This window comes from Megalobrama amblycephala, linkage group LG13, assembly GCF_018812025.1.
Source record: "Megalobrama amblycephala isolate DHTTF-2021 linkage group LG13, ASM1881202v1, whole genome shotgun sequence".
Classification (NCBI taxonomy): Eukaryota; Metazoa; Chordata; class Actinopteri; order Cypriniformes; family Xenocyprididae; genus Megalobrama; species Megalobrama amblycephala.
In genome coordinates, this window is record NC_063056.1 from 34,547,955 (window position 1) to 34,568,888 (window position 20,934).

Genomic DNA, 20,934 nt, shown 5'->3' on the forward strand with positions numbered 1-20,934 from the left:
GGATATGAATACAAGTACATTTTCTGTCTACTTGAAAGACAGAAAAACCAATATCTTCATTTCAATAACACATTTCAAATCAGCAATGAGATCTGATACTTCTGTAGCGCAAATCATGCTAAAATGGCTGGTCTGGCTGATGTGGAGATGCAAACAAACTCTATCAAAAAGGAGATTAACCTATACGAGTGGTCCATCTCCTCCCCCTTTATGCTTTCTCTGGTCTTGGATGTCAAAATATTCTTGAAGGATTTTTGTGTCATTCTTGTTTTTCCTTTTGAGCTTGTGTGTGTGAACACGCCGTCCTTCCTCTGGTGGTTAAAGTCACCATCATATCAAAATGAACAATTCTTTTTTTAAATGGAGTATTTAGGCTATTTTAAACAATTTATCTGTGCATATCATTTTTTTTTTTCTAATATGCCCTCACAATCTTTAATCAAAATAACTTGCTCTCCCTTTTTGCAATGACTTATCTTCTCTGATGACGTGTTTACTGACGCGAGGGTGGGACACCCTGTCACACATGAGATCAGGAGCAAACCACAGCAATCCAATTAATTCCTAATGGACAAAAAGTCCCGCCCTACATTTTTTCTTGTTCATGAAGCCTCAGATATAAGTTACAATAGGGAAGAAAAGACTATCGCAACTTCCGTTTCATGCCGACTTTAAGCTGCGAGTCTTGTTTTTGTTTCAGGATCTAAAAAAAATCTCACGTTGTGTGTGTGCATGTTGTATGTGGCTTGTATTTGAGATTTTTCTAGTGAATCACTTCATCCAACATCAGCGGTAAATAAAGAAATCGAAACAAGAGGAAGTAATTACATTAGAATCACAGATGACTGTGTGCATTTGTGGCGGTACGTTCAACTGCGAATGTGTGCGTGCGTTTGTGCGCGAATGTGTTTGTGTAACTGCGTGACAGACAGAAGGCTCGAAGATGACTGTGTATTCAGACGTCAGAGCCGATTTGCTCGGTGTTTATAAAAGGCCCAAGGAGAAGTAAAGAGATGCTGAATAGATGGATGAGAAATGAAAAGAAGAAAAGCAGGAGGGAGATTTTGAGCGTGTGAGAGAATGCTGATGGAGTTAATGGAGCTCGGAAAGCCTATTAGCTCTGTATGGTGTCCATCATGACCTGGATCAATAACTGCTAATCTAGCCATGAGTCTGTTCGTCATACTCACTGTTCACACGCTCATATATAAAATGAGATCTGATAGTCATGTCACAGACACTGAGGGACTCACTTAGGAGGATGGTAACACATTATCAAAAAAAAAAAAAAAAAAACTCAGTTGCAGGCAGAGTGAGTGGAGACGGTTGGGAAAAGTGAGAAGAGAGTGGAGTTAAAATGATGAACTTCATGACCGCATATGCATTAAATATATTTAGCATCCTCAACAAAAAGCCTCTAGTAAAGATTAGGGAATGGCATTTTTGGCAATTTTTCATTTCGATCGAGTACTCGGGGGCAGGGCGTGTGCGGGGGGCGGGGCATGGCTGTCATGGAGATAATGACAACAAAGCCACTGGAAGGCAAGCCTGCAACCCAAAGACTATCCGCTTGTTAAGTCGTGACGTAAGGAACGCCGTTTCCGGGTCCAAGCCTCAACTCGTTTCACTTGAGAATGCCATCGACGGCTGTTTATGAGCGCTATTTATTCATATTAAACATCAATCATTTAAAAAAGTTAAACATTTTAAATAGTTACAGTCTACACAACAGTCTTCTTGCTCACAGCATCACAGACATTAATATTTTAACGATTTATAAAAGATGAATCATTGTCTGGCCATCTGGAATTTTGGTATGGAGATAAAGGTTATGATTATAATTTTTTTGTAGTATTACACCACATCATGTGTGTATAATAGCACCATTTGTTGTTTTCTTATGGTATGAAATAGAGCGTTAGGACCCGGAAGCGCTGCCGCGTGACGTCAGACTTAACAACCGGATAGAATAACACAAGATGTGTCACTCGTATTGTTTTGAATGGGAGAAAGTGTGACGCGCAATATGGCAAAATAAGTCCCGCCTTCTAAATAAGAGCCAATCGCCGACTGGTAAAGTCATCGCGTCACTGCAGCGGCCGTTAGAAGCACCGGTTTCTATAGAAACAGTCAGACGCGCGCCTTCGAAATGAGGCACAAGAGACACGCATTTAGGTCTGCGCATTGGAAAAAAAGCGTTTGGAAAAAAAATTATGAGACAGTTGTTGTCAGATTTCATTGGTGATTTCAAATATGAAATTTAATCGAAAGCTTGGCAAACAGCTTTGGAGCTGCATGATGCCCAGGATGCCCGAGAGGCGTTTAAAAAAAGGCTACATTAGTGTCACTATTGTAATTTTTTATTTATTCTAATATTTCAGCAATATTTTGGATTCAATTTGCACTTTCTGATCAACCAAAATGTTATTTTACAGTATGAAAATCACTGATGATCATAGGTGCCGATTTATATTTCTGCCGGTGGGTGCCCACTCTCCATGAGAAAAAGCACGTTCAAATTCGTGACAAATGAAATGAGAATATATTGTGTTTTTCCGTGGGTGCTGTGGCAAAAAAATACTTTAATTACTAATTTAATTACACTATATATATATATATATATATATATATATATATATATATATATATATATATATATATATATATATATATATAAAATTATAGTAACTATAATTACAGTAACTATAATTATACTTATTATAATAACTGGGTAATAACTAGGTAGCCTACTAACACTGAATCTACTCCTAAACCTAACCTTAACCCATGTAGTTACCTTATATTAACCAATACTTTCTTGGGTAAGTACACTGTAAGTACACGTAAGTGCGCATACTGTAAAATAAAGTGCAACCAAATAGAGTATAATATATTATAATTATCAGTTAGTTTTGCCTTTATTGTTTGTTAAAGATATTATAATTTATATTATATCATATTATATTATAGGCTATAAATAATTACATTTTAGTCCATTTTACTTAATTTTTTTTCTTTTTATTGGCATATAATTTAAATGGACAAAAACTATAACATCACATTTTTAAACATTTTGAAAAATATATCAAACATATAAGGGTCAATAACGTGACGGGCCATTATTTTTTTTGTCCAAAGGCCTTAATAATAATAAAAAACAAAGATATGACATCCAAAGTATGTACAAGTAGATCTCTTTTATTGAATCCAAAAGTTTTTAATTATATTTTGCACATATAAAGTTATTTTAAAGATTTTGAAGTGTCAAAAGGTCATTTGGTTTAACCATCCAAAGGCCAATACAGCCATTTCATTTGTGATTAAAATATCTTAAACTGTAATAAATGTATATATTTTTTTATTCTGGTTTGATTTTATAACATCATATATCAACATAGTGCAAAAGGTATTAAAATTATGTGTAGAAGTCGTTGCTTTGCTATGAGAAAGAATGTCCGGAAAAATTCATTTCATTGATGTCATTTGGAGTAACCAATATAATGGGACCATTTTGGATCAAGTCATGCGGCCAATATCATGTGACAGGATGTGACATCATTCAGACACCTGCAGAGGACCACAGGGTCGTGAAGCAAAGTAACTAACTCTTTCTTAACTATTTTAAAAATTCATGTTTTCAATTGCTTATACGCATCAGGTCATTCGGTACAACTGCTATAAAACATGGAAAATGTAATATTTTAAAAACGTGTACTAAATATAAAAGGTTTGGTTGTCCTTTTGCTAGCTAGCTAGTTAGCTAGCTTGTTAGCATTGTTGAAAATATCATCATTCAGTATAACCAAAAGTGTCAAAAAATGTTGGTTAAACCGAATGACTTTTTTGGAGAACAATTTTGTCCATCTTGTAAAAAATGACAAAAGCAGTGTTAATTGATTATAAAAACCACATAATCTCATTGTTAACACTGAATAAAACGTCAAAATTAATTACATCTCCATTATGTCGTTTTACACTTTTAAAAACCTTATTCGTCAATGACTCATAAACACAAAAAATGGTCCTTATTGCTCCTGAAATAATAGCATATAATGAGCATACTGAAGTATTAGCTACTTTTTAGAAGGAATTCTTCATGCATGTGAAATTTTTTTTAGGGATTGTTGAGGACACTGCATTGTATGTGTTGTATGTTTTTAGGGCAACAGCTTATTCACAATGTGAGTTATACATTTTGACTGGTGTGTATCTTTAGTACAAGTTCACCTGTGCATTTGCATTATTGTCTGTGCATATTTGTATGTTTTGGTTGCGTTTAAATGAGTTTCCACCCAGACAGTCATAGCTTCAGCCATAATAACCTTAACCAACATCTCCAGAATCCCTGATGTTGTTCCAGGACCAACATTAGGGTTGATGAAGGAACATCTACTCGGATAAATCACGTTGAGCGTATAGGGCCAATCAATCTTTCCGCCTATCAGAGAAAATCATCTTTAGGACTTGTTTGGAAGCCTGACAGAGAAGGAAACACAACAGTTATTGTATCGATAAGCTGTTAGCTCCTGGATGGGTACAGTGTGTATGTGCTCCAGTTAGGAGCCCTGTGTATTTATATATGTGTGTGTGGGTGTGTGTCAGTGTGAGAGTGAGAGACTGAGGAGCCGTTGGTCCCCCAGACACCACTGTCTGTCTGTCCGTGTAGAATAATGCTTCCAGTATGGAGCCTTAAATTAGACCCACGGGTGGCCAATCTAATAATGTGTGTGGTTCAGCTGGACAGCATCGAGGCTCAGGCTGGAAATGATTTAGAACTTTTGCTTTTTAGTCAAGGGAGAGTTTAAGCAAGCTGTGTGTGTTAATTAAACTAAATCTGTGCAGCAGGCAGTAGTATATAGTATATCTAGGTGTCAAGGTGAGATCCCTGCAGAAACACATTTAAGTAACCATGACATTGTGTGTTTGTGTGTGGTTTGGTGTGATTTGAAGTGCATGTAATCCATAGATTATGAAAAGACACTAAAAATGTCTTGGCAGACTATATGGCACAGATGCACATGGTGTGATTGTGCTGTTCATTTTTTATTTAAAGAGATAGTTGACCTAAAAATGAAAATTCTTTCATCATTTACTCACCCTCATGTCTTTCCAAACCGGTAGGATTATTTGGCTTCCATGGAACACAAAAGGTGAATTTTTGAACGATATCATATTTTTTTCTTTATAATGATAGTGAATGAGGACTGAGGCTGTCAAGCTTCAAAGAGGTTGGAAAAGGCCTATGGAGGAATCATGAAAGTGGTTCATACATCTCATGAGGTGAAAAGTTTGGGGTCGGTAAGAATTTTTAATGTTTCTGAAAGAAGTGTCTTGTGCTTAACAAGGCTGCATCTATTTGATCAAAAACAGTAAAAAGTGTAATATTGTGAAATATTATTACAATTTACATTTCTGTTTTAAATATACTTTAATTTATTTCAGCAATGGCAAAGCTGAATTTTCAGCATCATTACTTATTAGTCTTCAGTGTCACAAAAATCATTCTAATATGCCGATTTGGTGCTCAAGGAACATTTCTGATTATTATCAATGTTGAAAACTGCTTAATATTTTTGTTGAAACAGTGATGCAGTTTTTCAGGATTCTTTGATGAATGGAAAGTTCAAAAGAACAGGATTTATTTGAAATAGAAATCTTTTGTAATATGATAAATGTTTTACTGACATCTTTGATCAATTTAATGCATCCTTGCTGAATAAAAGTATTCCTTTATTAAACAAAAAAAATCTTACTGAGCCCAAACCACTGAACAGTAGTGTATATTCCAAATCTTCTGATGAAATATGATAGTTTTGCATGAGAAATGGATTAAAATTCCAGTTGTTATTCATGAGAAAAGTAACATCTGACAGACTCTGATCTGATGTTGTTGCAGGGAATTTTATCGCATAATTAAAAACTTCCATCTGTTCGTCACACAGATCTATCGTATGACTTCAGAAGATTTGAAATGCAATGCACGTGTCATTTAAACCACTTTTATGATACTTCTATAGTACTTTTGCATCCTTCTGGAGCTTGAAAAAAAAAGTGTCTCCATTCATTGAAATTGCATTGAAAAAAAACGACCCCAAAACATTCTTCAGAATTTCTAATTTTGTTACATCAAATCAGTCACATGAGTTTGTAATGACATGATGCCAGACATTAATTTTCTTTGTGATTTTTTTTTTTTTTCATATACACAGGGTTAGCACCTGTAAGTGAATATTTCTCTGTGAAATAATAATGGTGTGTGTAACTGACACAATTTGCATGTGTTTTACAGAGCTCCATGTATTCTCTGGCGTTGAAGTGTCTTATCAGCCTTTCCACCGTCATCCTTCTTGGACTAATCATCGCTTACCATGCTCGAGAAGTGCAGGTAAACACACAAATAATGTTCTCACATTAGTATCTATTGTTAAAGTGTGAACACATTCACCATTGTTCTACAAATTTTCGTGAGCGAAATCCAATTATTTCAGTTGGAATCCATGTGATCAGGAATTTCATGGGAGGGCTTAAAGGGGCTCTCTGTAAGAATGACACCCGGTGTTCAAAATAGGTACTGCAGTCCAAATTCAAAATATTGTTTGGCCCGCCCCCTCGTTCAAAGACGCGGGTTGCCAGCTTTTACAGCATATGGTTGCCAGCAACAATAGGGAGTGCAATTGACAATGAAAGCTGAGGAGACTTAAACACTGTAAGCTGATGAGTTGATTTATCTGTTTTGATATGCTGTTGTTCATAGAGATATTTAGATGGATTCAGAGGCTTTTTAGTAGAGATGCACTGATTGCAATTTTCTTGGCCAATTCTGATTGCCGGTTTTTTGTTAGTGTGATCGGCCTATACATATTTTTTGCCGATTCCGATTTTCTTTCTAAGAACTATAAATGACAACATATACAAACAAAAATCTACTTTTCTTCAATGCAGAGTTTTATTTTCATTAAAAAAAGTAAAAGTCAGTAATAAAATATTAACAGTTCAAATAAATGCAATAGAATAAAGAGAGCTATGAAAGTTTTTCGGGTTAACTGGGTTTTTATTCAGGTAAGAAATACTACAGAAATTAAAGTAATCAAATGTAAAATAACACATTGTGTTATTTTGCATTGGTTACCTTAATTTCTGTAGTCTTTATTGCAAATAATTCTTACCATTTAAAGTTATAAAACGTATTCAGTCAAGAGCAGAAAGTGATTTTCTTTGCCTTTTGTTCTTTGATTAACATGACAGGCAGCAGGAATATTGGACTGCTGTCCCTTTAAGAGTCTATGAACGGTGTTCTATTTGTGAAATAGCTCGCGATCACTCTCCCTGTTCATAAAGCAACACCTCTGATTCATTGTTAAGCTTCTCTCTGTAAGAAATCATGTATTTATTCCATTTAGGTCCAGTAAAACTTACTTGGTGTAGCGACTCCACTATAATTCATTTCAGAGCTGCAATACAGGTCATGCTGTCCCTAAATGCTTTAACATGAAGAAATCAGGGCGACATGATGATATGCTGGCTGCGATCAATCTATATTGTGTTTATTATTTTATCTGGCAGATATACCAGTGCCACTTAGTTATTAAAAACTGCAATAGAGAAATCACTTTGGTCCTGTGTGTGGTCCGATAGAAGGCGTCAGTATGATTTCTATGTGTGTGTATATCGTGTCCTGGCCACACGACTGAGCGATCGAATGAACACAGGAGATTAAAATATTAGTCCATTTATTCTCAGCAAGTACAAGCAGCTCTTTAAAAAAATTAACGTAATTACAGTCGTTTTTTCATCTGGTGACTTGTATTTGTTGTCATTGTACGCTCCTGAGCGTGACCTAAAACATGGCGGCGACTACCCAGAATGCAACGCGCAGTGACGTAGTTTGCCAAGCTCTATACTGTTACACACGACATGGGTTCACTTTCTTAGCTATTTAACGATTCAAAACTGACTGTGTTTATCTGTGTACTCGCCAAGTTTGCCTGTGCCGCTGGTTTTGACATACTTTTGTATGTATTTGACAGTTTAAGCGCATGAAGGCGCTTATTTTGGTACTTGTGACTCTGTTTGAGACTGAGCGTTCGCTGAACTTCGCTCCACTAATATAGATCAGTAGTGCGCGCGCTTTCGGTGTGAGCGCGAGACCTGCGGGAATGACTAAAATGTATGCGCAATACAAACACTACATAACCGGAGCGAATGAGACGAGGGAGAGAGAGGAGGCGCCCGCGCGGGTGAGTGTCACTTCACCGTGACAGAGAAGAGAGCGAGAACGCGCAGCTGACGTTATGTTATTGCCTGATTCTCTGACCCAGTTTGTTTGCTCGTCTCCATGGCTGCAATACACGGTGTTTTCCGCCAACTGGCAACCTGTGATGTCGAAATACTATTGGATAAATTGGCAGCACGAGGTTTCGCACAAACCAAAACAAAAACAGACATTCCGACACAGAACGCACATTTTCAAAGTAGAATATTTGGCTGTAGCAATGTTTTTCTGAGAAACAAGTAGGTGAAACTTATTTTTGCACACAAAAAAATGTAAATAATGTAGTGATGTACAGTACAAAGCACAGCTCACAAAAAAGTCACTTTCGTACAAAAAGATTTCTGTTGGTCAATACAGCGAATTCGTGTGACTAACTTGAACCTGATGTGAAATCTGCGTTGGGAAATTTTAAAGGGGCTCTATGTAAGATTTTTTACTTTAATAAAGCATAAAAATACCCTAATATGTTTGCAGATATTTAGGAAACATGCTAAGTTTTCTTTTATAGTCAGTATAGTCACCATGAATCTTTTCAAATTATGTTAAAGCCCGTTCGCACCAAGGATTATAACTTTAATGATAATGATAAAAATACATTTTTAAAAATCAATATAAATGTAAAAGAATAGCAGAGTCCACATCAAAACTTTAATGATGATGGTGTAGAATAACAATAGCATTGTTATTCTATGCCATCAGTTATTGTTATAATTACTTTATAGTTATCGTTCTTGGTGTGAATGATGCTTTACACTGTGAAAGTATAAAGGAGAAAATTGAGGAAAAATCACATTCAACATTCTTGTTTGTTTGTTTTTTTGTTTGTTTTTTTACACCCCCCCCCCCCCCCCCCCTTTAGTGTGGCATAAAGAACAGATGAGTAATGTTGTTTTAGGCTGTTGCCCTTAGAAAGGGGAGCTGAACTCAACCGCTCATTAGCATTATGCTAATAGGAAGGTTAGCAGTGGAAAGTCGCTCACAGCAGCCTCTGTAGCCAAACACATACACACACACACACACCACACAAACAACAACACTTTCAAATCCTTTTAAACTCTCTGTCTTTCTCTTATACACACACAAACTTCTTTGAGACATTTAGCAGATATTTTTGGGTCCGTTTCTGTCTGAATGAGTCATTTTGTGACTGTTTGACAGTTACTTGATAAAAGAACTTGTCTGCCCTTTTATCAATGTATACATTTCCAATGCATTTCCAACGGTATCATACACACACCCACACGCACAAACACACACACACACACACACACACACACACACGCACACACACACATTTGTATATATATATATATATCATGATGAGAACTTTCCATTGATATTTATTTTTGTACTCATGATATTTTCTAACTTTCACCATTTTGGATTTGTTTACATATACCGCATTCAGAAGTTTGGGTCAGAAAGATTTTAAACAAATTAAAAGAAGAAGAAGAAGAAAAAAATAAATGAATACTTATTGGCCTGGTTTCACAGACAGGGTTTTGATTAAGCCAGGATTAAGCCTTAGTTCAATTAAGGCATTAAAGTAGCTTTTAATAACCTTGCTTTAGAAAAAAAAAAAAAAAAACATCACAGGAATAAATTACGTTTTAAAATATATTTAAATAGAAAACATTATTACAATTTCTTTTTAAATTGTAATAATAATTAGCAAAATTACTGTTTTTACTGTATCTTTATTAATTAAATGCAGTCTTTGTGAGCATAAGAGACTTCTTTCAAAAACGCTTAAAAAATCTTACCACCTCCAAACTTTTGAATGGTAGTGTTTGATTTGTATGTTATGTGCATTATATTTTGATATGTATATCATGAAGTTAATTGATGTATTATAGGTGTAGTTAGGTGTATTTTTGCACTGTCAAAATTTTCCCTATTTGCTTAAATCTTGGCAGGGTTAGCTGTACGGGGAGGCCTCGGGGGACTGTGATTTCTCTTCCAGACCACTGTGCTCTCCCAGCCCAAATGTAATATTTGACCAAACTATTAAATCTTTCCAGTGTGTTTCACTCAGTTTAACAGCCACAATATGTAACTCCATCATAAAATGAGTAGTTGATTAACGATTAAAATATTTGCTTAGAGCAATGGTGAATCATGGCACGTGGGCATTTGAGGGCAGTAGCGTTCTTGAGGGATGGCACGGGGACGCTGTGTTCAGAGACCGCTCTCAGTCCTGTGGATCATGTTAGGGACAGTTTTATGTGATTGCACCTGCTATCCGTTCTGCTTGCCCCCATCACTGAAAATGAGCAGTGATGTAGTAGGAAACATTTTCTGAGGGATGTTCTGTGCTTTTACTTTGCCTGTCTCACTTTGGCTGCTATCTGTCTGCACCATAGGAATAAGATAAGCTTCCCATGAAGAAAAGTCTCCTTATCTGTTAGAGGCCAAAAATGAAGGATGGATGATAATAGCAATGTACAGCTACAGGTTAAGTTAATCAAATTCCAAAACATACACTACCGCTCTAAAGTTTTAGGGTCAGTGGGATTTTATTTTATTTTTATTTTAAGAAATAAATACTTTTAATTAGCAAGGATGTGTTAAACTGATTGACATTTCTTTGAGCTTTCTTAATTCTATAATTTCTATAATTTAATCACCGTTAAATAACTGATTATTTTCATCCTACTAAGAGAAACAACGCAAGTTGACGTTTAGTCACTGGTTTGATTTACTAATACCAGGGTTCCTACGCGGTTTGGAAAAGTATGGAAAAGTATGGAATTTGATTTGAGTAATTTCCAGGTCTGGAAAAGTATGGAAAAAAGAAATCAGAGTATGGAAAAATATTTGTGTTTCCAGACTATTGTCTCTATTCAGTTTTTTTTCTAATTTGTTATACCTGCAAACTAGTCATTTTACAGCAAAATTAGCTCTTTTGAAAATGGGCTACTTTCCCATAGACTGGAGTGAGTCGTGAACTGTCTTGGTGCTCTGTTGCGTGATATATCGCTGTAGCTCTCGTGAACCAACCATCTCTTCCGCTTTAGTTACAGCACAAAAAAAAAAGATTGAACATCCGAAGGTATGTTGAAAGATAAAGTACAATTTACTGAAATCTGTATCACATGCAATCGATCAATCATTGTTTCAACTGCAGAAAGGCATCAATAAAATGTCACATTTAGCCTACCTCAGAAAAGCCAAAAACTTATTTAGCTACAAAAATGAACTTCGAGAGGAGCATTTTGCTAAATATATGCACTATAGGCTATTACATATTCATTGTATTTGTACTTAACATGTGCTTCGATATTAAATGTATAAATCTGTTTCATGACAGCCACCATTTAAATGTTTAGGCCTAAATAATAAAAAAAAAGAGTAGAAAAATAATTGTCATTAAAAATTTAGCTTCCTTATGTGTAATTTAGCCTATATGAAAGTAGCTTGCAAATCAATTTTAACCTAATATTATAATGATGTACCAGCTGTGGTTCCTTGTATAATTTACAGCATTAGTTGAGAGATATTTTTTTTCTTTGAGGAAATTTGCCATGTACTTGACCTGATAGGCCCCAAATGAATCAATATTTAATCGAAGGTAATCAAATCAAAATCAAATCGCAAGCTTCTGAATCAAAATCGCATTCAATTGTAAAATTTGTCAATGCTCAGCCCTACTGCCAATAATTTATTATTATTTTTATTTTTATTTATTTATTTATTTTTTTACATGAAGCAAATGTTAGTTTTCCCATTTATGTTCTTGTCAGAGTGCACCAGAATGCTTAATTTACATGTTAAAATCACAAAAATCTTCTCCTGGGGGAGGATGCCCCCAGACACCCCTACACATCACCTTTTACACCTCTTTTTACTTTGCAGACATTTATAAACTTATGAATTTATCAAATATTACGGAAGCTGATACTACACTTGCGTAGGCTACTCATACTCGTAGGCTACTCTATAGAAATGTTTTGAATGGATAAGAACAGAACAGAAAGGATAAGTCAGAGAAGGATGTCTATGAAGTAAATGTGTCGAATTATTAGAATGTTAAACAAATTAAATGTTTACGCCTATGTAGCGAGTGGTTTGGTCAGAAAGGGAAACAAACTAAGTCACTACGCCACCCTTTTAAACAGGGAATATATTATTACTTGTAGATTAATCCCCAACAGAAGTCACACAGGAACGTAGTTTTAAGAAGAGAAGGGCCTAGACGTGAATACTAAATACAAAACTTTATTTCAACAATCAAACACTGATTTAAAAATCACTAAAAGACTGTAAGACCCCTACTACAAACATGAAGCAGAGAAAACATAGAAAAGGAGACCAAGGCTTACCAATGGCAGAAAATCGTTTGGAAGGAGGTCTGGAAATTTGAGTCTGGAAAAGTATGGAATTTTGAAATGGAAAATGTGTAGGAACCCTGTGATACACAGACAAAGATCATCTGACTGTACATGAAACATTAATATCAGATCAGGCATTAGAATTAACACTGTTACTTGCATGTTGTTGCATTACTGTCGAGTCCAGGCACTGCACAATATTTTGTAATCCTCAACGGCATGTTTATTGCTTGGTAGCTCGATCTGGTTTAGCACCACATAGGCCTATGTTACTATTGCATGTCATGCACGAATCGGTGGGCGGGGCTAAACAGGCAAGGATGAAGTTGGCGTTGATTTTCTTCTGCAGAGGCGGTGCTTGCTGCCCTTTGACGTCATAAATCCCCACTTTGTAAATCCTGTCGTTTTCTGGGTCTGGTGTCAATTAAAGATTTTATTGGACTAACAAGGACGTTTTCAGCTCTAAAACTTACAGGATATTCTTATAGTGTGATGACCTCTTATATGTCAAAAGCTCAAGGAAAATTTGATTTCTCATATCATGACCCCTTTAAAATTATAGATTTAAATGTGCATTTATATATATGTTTTGCTTCTTATTTTTAAGTTGATTTTGAGTGAGACACAAAGATATATGCATTGTTTATTTGGAACATTTAGTATGTTTTTAGGTTTTATGCATGCATGTCTGATAAAGCTGTTTATCATCTGTCCTTCCCTCCATTTTAGAAGCATTGCATTTAATAAGGTTAAACATGCGCCCCCTCTGAAAAATACAAATGCCCCTTTAAGTAATTTGTCATTGTGAACTTGTAATAATTGCTTTCCTTTTCAGTTGATGTTACAAATATCTTACTTTTTTTTTCGACTCTCTAACCTTCTCCATTCTTGTATGCACTGCCCACTTTTCACAATTCAATCAATTCCCAATGAATATGATCTAATCCTACCCTTCTTTTTCATTGAATATCCTGTTTCACCTTTAAATACTACACATTATGGAAGAAAAATAGGCTGTGAATGCTGAATGTTGACTTTAAGCTTACAGTTTGTTGATTTTTTTTGGGACTAGCACACGTGTGTTTCTTTACATGGTGAAATCAGTTCACACATCTATCCAACAGAATATTATTACATGCTCACACATGCAAACAGCATGTTCTCCCTTGTTTTCACTTAATCGCTGTGTATTCCGCCCACTTTGTAATTTCCCTCATCACTCTTTCACCATCTAACACTCTCTCCTCTATCAAATTATGCCCGTTCCTCTCTCTCTCTCGCTCTCTCTCTCTGCTCAAATCAATTCATTGTGTGCTTTCTCTCACGCCGTGTTATGTTTTCCTCTCCTTCACTCCATCCCCCTGCTTCCCTCTGGTTTTCCTCTCTCTCTTTCTCGCTCCCACCTTAGTTGCATGTTTAGTTGCTCAGTCTCTCTCTCTCTGGTTGTATTTTTACCTTCATTCAACCTTCCCTTGCCCCCTCTGTCTGTGAGTCTGTGAATTATTCGTCTGCTTCATGCTCTTTTAAGATGCTGCTGTTGAACACATGCACAGATATACAGCGCCGGCACTTGTTTTGCTCTCTGTTTCAGGCCAATGTGTGTGTGGTTGTGTAAAGGTGCAGACGGTGTTTCATTCATTTCACTGGATTGAGAAGTTTCTCATGTTCGCTCTGTGTTATGCAAGTGATTTTGTGGTGATGAGACTCTCTTCCTGTGTGTGAGTCAGACTTCAGCAGCTCTTTCCTTGACAGAGACTGTCTGTGTGTGTGTGTGTGTGTGTGTGTGTGTGTGAATGTGTGTTTTTGTGTATCAACGTGGTTTAATGGAGATAAAAACATGATGTGAGTAGGTGTTGATTAAGGATGTTTTTTAGGAGAGCGACAGAAAGAAATAAGACTGGAATGACTGTTTCTTCTTCATCCCTACATTGCCGAATTTACAAAGTTATCAATACTGATAAAATATCTGGCACATTAAAGGGATAGTTCACCTAAAAAAGAAAATGTTGTTCCAAACCTGTATGACTTTCTTCTGTGGAACACAAAAGAAGATACAGTATTTTGAAGAATGTTTTTGCCCCATACAGTGAAAGTCAGTGGATTCCAAATCAAACAACATTGAACCCCACTTACTTTCACTGTATGGGAAAAAAAAAAAAACGAAAAAAAAAAAACCCTGAAACTTTTTTTTAAATCTTCTTTTGTGTTCCACAGAAGCGAACAGTGAAATTAATTAAATGAGTTTGTTTCACTCAAATAATAATGAAAGTTTATTGTACTTAATAGAAAAAGTTGAGTGAACTCAAAATTGAGTATTCTGAAATGATTGAGTTTTACATTGCAGTCACAATGATTTTGAAATGAGGGTGGTTAAATGATAAATATTTTTTTTTCTTTTTGGGTGAACTATCCTTTAAACTCCTGTGAATCTCTCAACAGATCCAATTTTTATTTTCACTTCAGTCAAAATCCACTTTGCCCGTATGTTTGAAAGCGCCTCAAAGGTAACGTTTGAACTCAAGTGTACCTGTTAAAGTGAGTGCATCTCTTCCTGAGAGCCAACAGGCTTCATCCTTGGCAAAAGTTTGTAAACTGCTTGGCTCATCTAGAGCCACATTAAAAATGATTCATGGCTGTACAGCTTCAGCTAAGATCCATTAAAGAATTTGGTGAATCACCAGTATTACATGAAGCCAATTTTATAATTATCTCTAGTTCAAGGTTGGGCTGATTCTAGAAACGTTTTGCTTGAGTGGTTTTTATGATGAGCTTTTGGAAGCTGTTTGGCCCTTGGAGACTTAACATGCAGTGCATTTTTGTTAATGTATTAGGTCGACGTCACAACATGAGACTCTGTGAAAGACTATGTAAAAGGATAAATCATTGATGTGGAATTTCACAGGTATTTACAGAAATAAAATATTGATTAGCCATTGGAAATTTACTGTGAAAACCATATTGTCAATGGTAAATTTACAGGCGTTTACAGTAGGGCTGCACGATTAATTGCACGAGATTGTCATGCGTGTCTCATCAGTAAAGCCGGTTCTGTGATTAGCGGTAAATGTCCATCACCTGCTTTCAAATGGAGCGGCACTTAATATACAGAGCCGTAGTTCGCGGACAAGCTACGCAATATCGTGTTCATAATCGCAGATGAATCGCTTTCGATTACGAACGCGATATTGCGTAGCTTGTCCGCGAACTACGGCTCTGTATATTAAGTGCCACTCCATTTGAAAGCAGGTGATGGACATTTACCGCTAATCACAGAACCGGCTTTACTGATGAGACACGCATGACAAAAGCATGCGATTAATCGTGCAGCCCTAGTTTACAGTTATTTGTTGCTACAACAAAACTGTGGTAACTTGGTATTATCATTGCTACATCATGATTAAAATAAAAGAAATTGAATGCAATGACAGAAATGGCATGACTAAAGAGTTCTGAAAAAAAAAATGATAGAAAGAATAACAATATTTTGGTATATTTTAGCTATATTGTGGCAGAAACTGAAGTTTGGTAGTTAACGTTGTCCTATTGTATAACATGTTCTACACTTTCGCTTAGTTATGTAAAGGCTAGTTGCCACGCTATTTATTCAGTTAATGGTACTCAGGGTAGGGTTATTTTTTTTTAAACATTTACTGTATCTTAGAGTCTATTAAACATTTTCACTGTTACTGACCAGGAAAAAAGATACAGTTCATATAATGTGACAACATGCCCCAATAGCTATAGTGGTCACTAAACTGCAATTAAATTGCCTGTTAGAAGCTTTCAGCTAAGTTTAAACTGTAATATAACATTTAAATATATAATTAAAAATGTAATATTAAAAAAAAAATCAATAAATTGAAATTAAAAAAAAAAAAAAACATTTAAAACATGTCCTAATTTTACATTTATGACATGTTAAAATTGCCCAGACATGACATTTATGAAACATACCAAGTCTTAAGAACTACATTTGTCACAATTCTTTTTTACCAGCTAACTTATCATAATAACAATTAGTATCACATTACCTTTATTATTGTATGGTCCATCATTATTGTAGGGGCTTTTATTTTGCATGAATTATTTTATTATGGTATATTATTCTAAAAAATAACATTGCATTGCATGCAATGTAGTTTTTAAAGGAGACCTTGTAAATTTTGTCCTGCGTTGTCCTGCATTGTTTCATTCTGTGTTAACCGCACCTGAACACAAACACGTCACTGCTAAATCTGAACCGCGAGTGCCACTCCATAGCTGACCATAGCTCAAGTACTGAAATACTTGGATATAGACTTTGTCACAACTTCCCTGTGTGACAACTAGCCTTGTACTACAATTATAACGTACGATCTTGATGTTATAAGAAAAACATCCATTATATTTGTCAGCTATCCAGTTACGAAACAAAAATTTTGAAAGGGAGTAGCACAATGTTGGGCTGAATGTTAATAGGCTAGAAAGAAAAGGCATTGGTTAGCAAAGCGTAAGCAGAATGCTAATGTAGAGTAGATCACCACAGGGTTCTGGAAAAGGAATGAGGTGTCAGTGACAGTCCTGTACTTAGAGCTGAGAGGTTACTGTACTATTAACCACGCAGTACAGATCCCCTGCTCTGACATGAAGGAGCTAATGCACAGGGAAGGCTTTTAACTGACAGCATGGATGGTGCTGACAATGGAACGACAAGGAAACGTTTCCAGAACATTGCAAAAGCACAGTGACATCACATCTCGTCTCTCAGGTTCATTGTGTGAGAGTTGTAGCCTGGTGGTAACTAAAGGGGTTTCCTGCTGTTTTTGCTACTGGCTACACATGGGAGATTGTGTGTATGTGCGAGAGAGAGAACGTGCGCATATAAATGTATTTATTTTAAAAAGAGGGAATTCCAAGCAGATTCCGCTGCGTTTAAAACACTGCAGGCAAATTTCCAAGATTATGTGAAGTAGTGTGAAGTATTTTGGGCCTGCCCAGTGGTAATTTAAGTTACCTGCTGTTCTCTTAATTTTTCCTATAGGCTGCCTTAAGTCGTTTATATATATATATATATATATATATATATATATATATATGTATGTATGTATTTGCCACTATTTCATTCTGTAACACATTTCAAGGATTATAGATTCACCATACGGCAGTAGGATCGTTGTGTGTGACATGCTTACAGACAGCCGATTAATTACCTTTAAGATGAATTTCTGCCTCTGATGAAGTTGATCAGACATTTTGGATCACAGTCTTACAGTGTGACTGCTGCTATGATGCCTGGTGACTTGTCTATGGGGCATTTACATTTACACTTTTTTTTTTTCTACCAATTTGGCATTTACCCAAATCATGTACCTGAGTTAAAGTACATATCCTAATGAAGTATTCCTCCAGTAAAAGCACAAAAGTACTTATTTTTAAATGTATAATAATCTTTAAAGGAGACTTATTATGCCCCTTTTCACAAGATGTAAAGGCAGGAACACACCAAGCCGACGGTCGGCCGTCGGGCAGTTTTTCTTTGTCGGCCGACTAAGTTTTCTCAGTGTGTTCTGCACCGTCGGCTGAAGTTGTCCTCGTTGGCTTTTTTTCAGCCGATTCGAAACGTTGAATCGGCGTCGGAGCTCGTCGGGCCATCTGATCACTCTGATTGGCTGTTCAGCTACTGCCACCTGATGGTTCGGAAAGGCATTTCATCTCATGCAGGTGCAGAACTGACGTGCTACTTGGCCGTCGGCTGTTTAGCGTCGCTTTGGTGTGTCAGGCCAACTTTGGACATAGACGCTGCCGACGTGAGCCAACCCCGCAGTCTGCTTTCATCATAATATAAGTCTCTGGTGTCTCCTGAATGTGTCTGTGAAGTTTCAGCTCAAAATACCCCACAGATCATTTATTATAGCTTGTCAAATTTGCCCCTATTTGGGTGTGAGCAAAAACACACTGTTTTTGTGTGTGTCCCTTTAAATTCAAATGAGCTGCTAGTCCCGGTCCCCTTTCCAGAAGAGGGCAGAGCTTTATCAGCTCGTGCTTCAGATACTCAACAACAAAACTGGAGGATCTCACGCAGCCAAAATGTCGATTGTCAGTAACGGTGTTCGGCCTGACTTTATTTGAACCGGAGTCGGACACTGATGGAGAGACAAAACGTACAACTTTTAGAATGCAACTGGACGTTTCTGAAAGTTAGTGGATAGTCAGTAAAGACAAGTGTCTGAGTATAAATATACATAAATGATGTTAAATAAATTGTTGTTAAATGTGTTGTTTTATTTAGATATTATTTATTTTATGACTTATATTGAATTAGGTTTTATTTCAATATTTTCAGTTTTCATTTCAATTTAAGTTTGTGTTGAAATTTTGTAATATGATTTTGTCATTTGTTTATTTGTTTTTTATATTTATTTAGCTTTAATTAATTTTATTTCAGTTTTGGTTTAAATAATTTTAGTACTTATTTATTTTTCAGTTAGTTTAAGGAAACATTTTAAATTTTCATTTTATGTTTTTTTTTTTAACCTAATATTTAAAGTTTATTTTATGTCAGCATTATTTCAATTGACAAAACAATTTGTAATAATCTAGTTTTAGCTAACAAAAACAACACTGGTTGTCCGTTAGCATTGCCCTCACATTATGACACTATAGTGTTACTATTAAAAATTACCATGAGTTTGCTCAGAAGAATAAGCAGTCTACTTTTTTTTTTCTTTCCAAGGCAAAATATAGCCAACATTGTGGGTTTGCCAGGGTTTGAGCACTTCAGTTTTTTTGTTTGTGAGTGAGAATGTCAGAACAGACTCAGACTGCCCAGTCAAAGCTGTCAGTTGTGACAAAAGTCTGCAGAACTGTGCATCACACAGTCTGACATAAAGACACTTGATGTCTGCCTTGACTTCTACTTAAGATCTCACTTGGGTCATATGCAATCTGACAAGCAACAATGATAAAAGACAGAAAGAAAAAAATCGCACATTGTTATCCGGGACATTTGTGATTGTGAGTAAGGGTGGTGATCTGAATTAAGCATTTGTTTGTGTGCGCATGTATGTGTGCAACTTATAATGCTATTATCATAACAAAGGTGTTCATCTCTGACAGGACAAAACAACCAAACAGACACTATTATTCTCGCTTGGCTTCACTCTTTCCCTCTCTCTCCTCTTTCAACTTCTGTCTTCCTCCTGGATTTCCCTTTTTTTCTAACCTCTGCATATTCTCTTTCTCTTCTCCTTCATTTTGCTGTCTGCTCTCCTATTCATCCTTCCTTCCTTTCCTAATTTTTCCTAATTGGCTCTGGCCCTCATTTGTTGGGAGGTTCTGGGTTTCTCTCTTTCGTCTTCTCTCTCTTTCTGATGGGTTTAGAGAGGCTGCTCGGTTCAGTCACTCATGTTGACTGATTACCTTAACTAATGGAATTTAATTATTCAGCATATCCTGGTGGCGATTTAGCCCAAAAAAGAACGACAGGATGGGTGGGGGGGCGAGGTAGTGAAGAGATGAATTAGGAGTAACGTGCGGAGGAGGAAAGGGAGAGATGATGATGGAGAAAAAGGAGATTTCAGTGCTTTTATTTCATTATTTTTTCCTCAGTTACATGGAACATTCCCACGATTACTCATAAACACAAAGCTTTACAGAAATAAGAACCATTTTTATGCAGATAAAGATTATGACAATTTTCAGGAAATATCAGAAATATGGAAGGAGCCATATAATGAAAGAGATATATGATATTTGGCTGTTTTGAGCTGATATGTATTTGTAATGAACTGATATATGGACATTTTGAAACGATATTTGTCTAAATATGTTGAGCGTAACCAGGGTTATTAGTTAACTAACTTAAACTAGAGAAAACACTTTTCATTACTTGTTGAAATAAAACTAATTAAAATGACAAAACACTCAACAAAATTACTAAAACTTTAACTGAAATCAAATTGAAAACAAAAAATATAATAAATGAAAACTAATTAAAAATATTAATTAAAACTAGTGATGCACCAATGTATCGGCCAATAATCGGTATCTCGATAAAAGCAATTCTTTTTTTTTTTGTTTAAAAACAGTCGATGAGTTCAGGGTTACCAGGTCTGTGGTTTTCCCTATACACCAAACATTATTTGTTGCACGTGTCCCATCTATAATCTCAAAGAGCTTTGTGCTTTGTTACTTGCAATAAGAAACAAAGTCTCAGCTTTCAAATTTTGTCCATTTTATCACAAAATTCAAACAATAAGTGGCATTTTGACGCTCTTAAATGTGACGTGACAGATTGTAGCACCTCAGTTCAAGCGGCAGCTCGAAGCACAAGTCTTTTCTTTCACTTTAATA

At 35.9% G+C, this 20,934-nt stretch overlaps 1 protein-coding gene across 6 annotated transcripts in view; it reads left to right on the top strand.

Moving 5' to 3' along the window:
• kcnn3 (potassium intermediate/small conductance calcium-activated channel, subfamily N, member 3) overlaps window positions 1–20,934 on the top strand; it is a 79,320-nt gene that overhangs the window by 16,182 nt on the left and 42,204 nt on the right. For 5 of the 6 annotated variants that reach the window (XM_048152754.1, XM_048152756.1, XM_048152755.1 and 2 more), the window contains one exon: window positions 6,290–6,385. In XM_048152754.1, the coding sequence (XP_048008711.1) occupies window positions 6,290–6,385 (96 nt within the window). Of the gene's footprint in view, window positions 1–3,576; window positions 3,598–6,289; window positions 6,386–20,934 lie in introns of those variants that run through there. The other variant, XM_048152758.1, reaches the window with a different exon arrangement.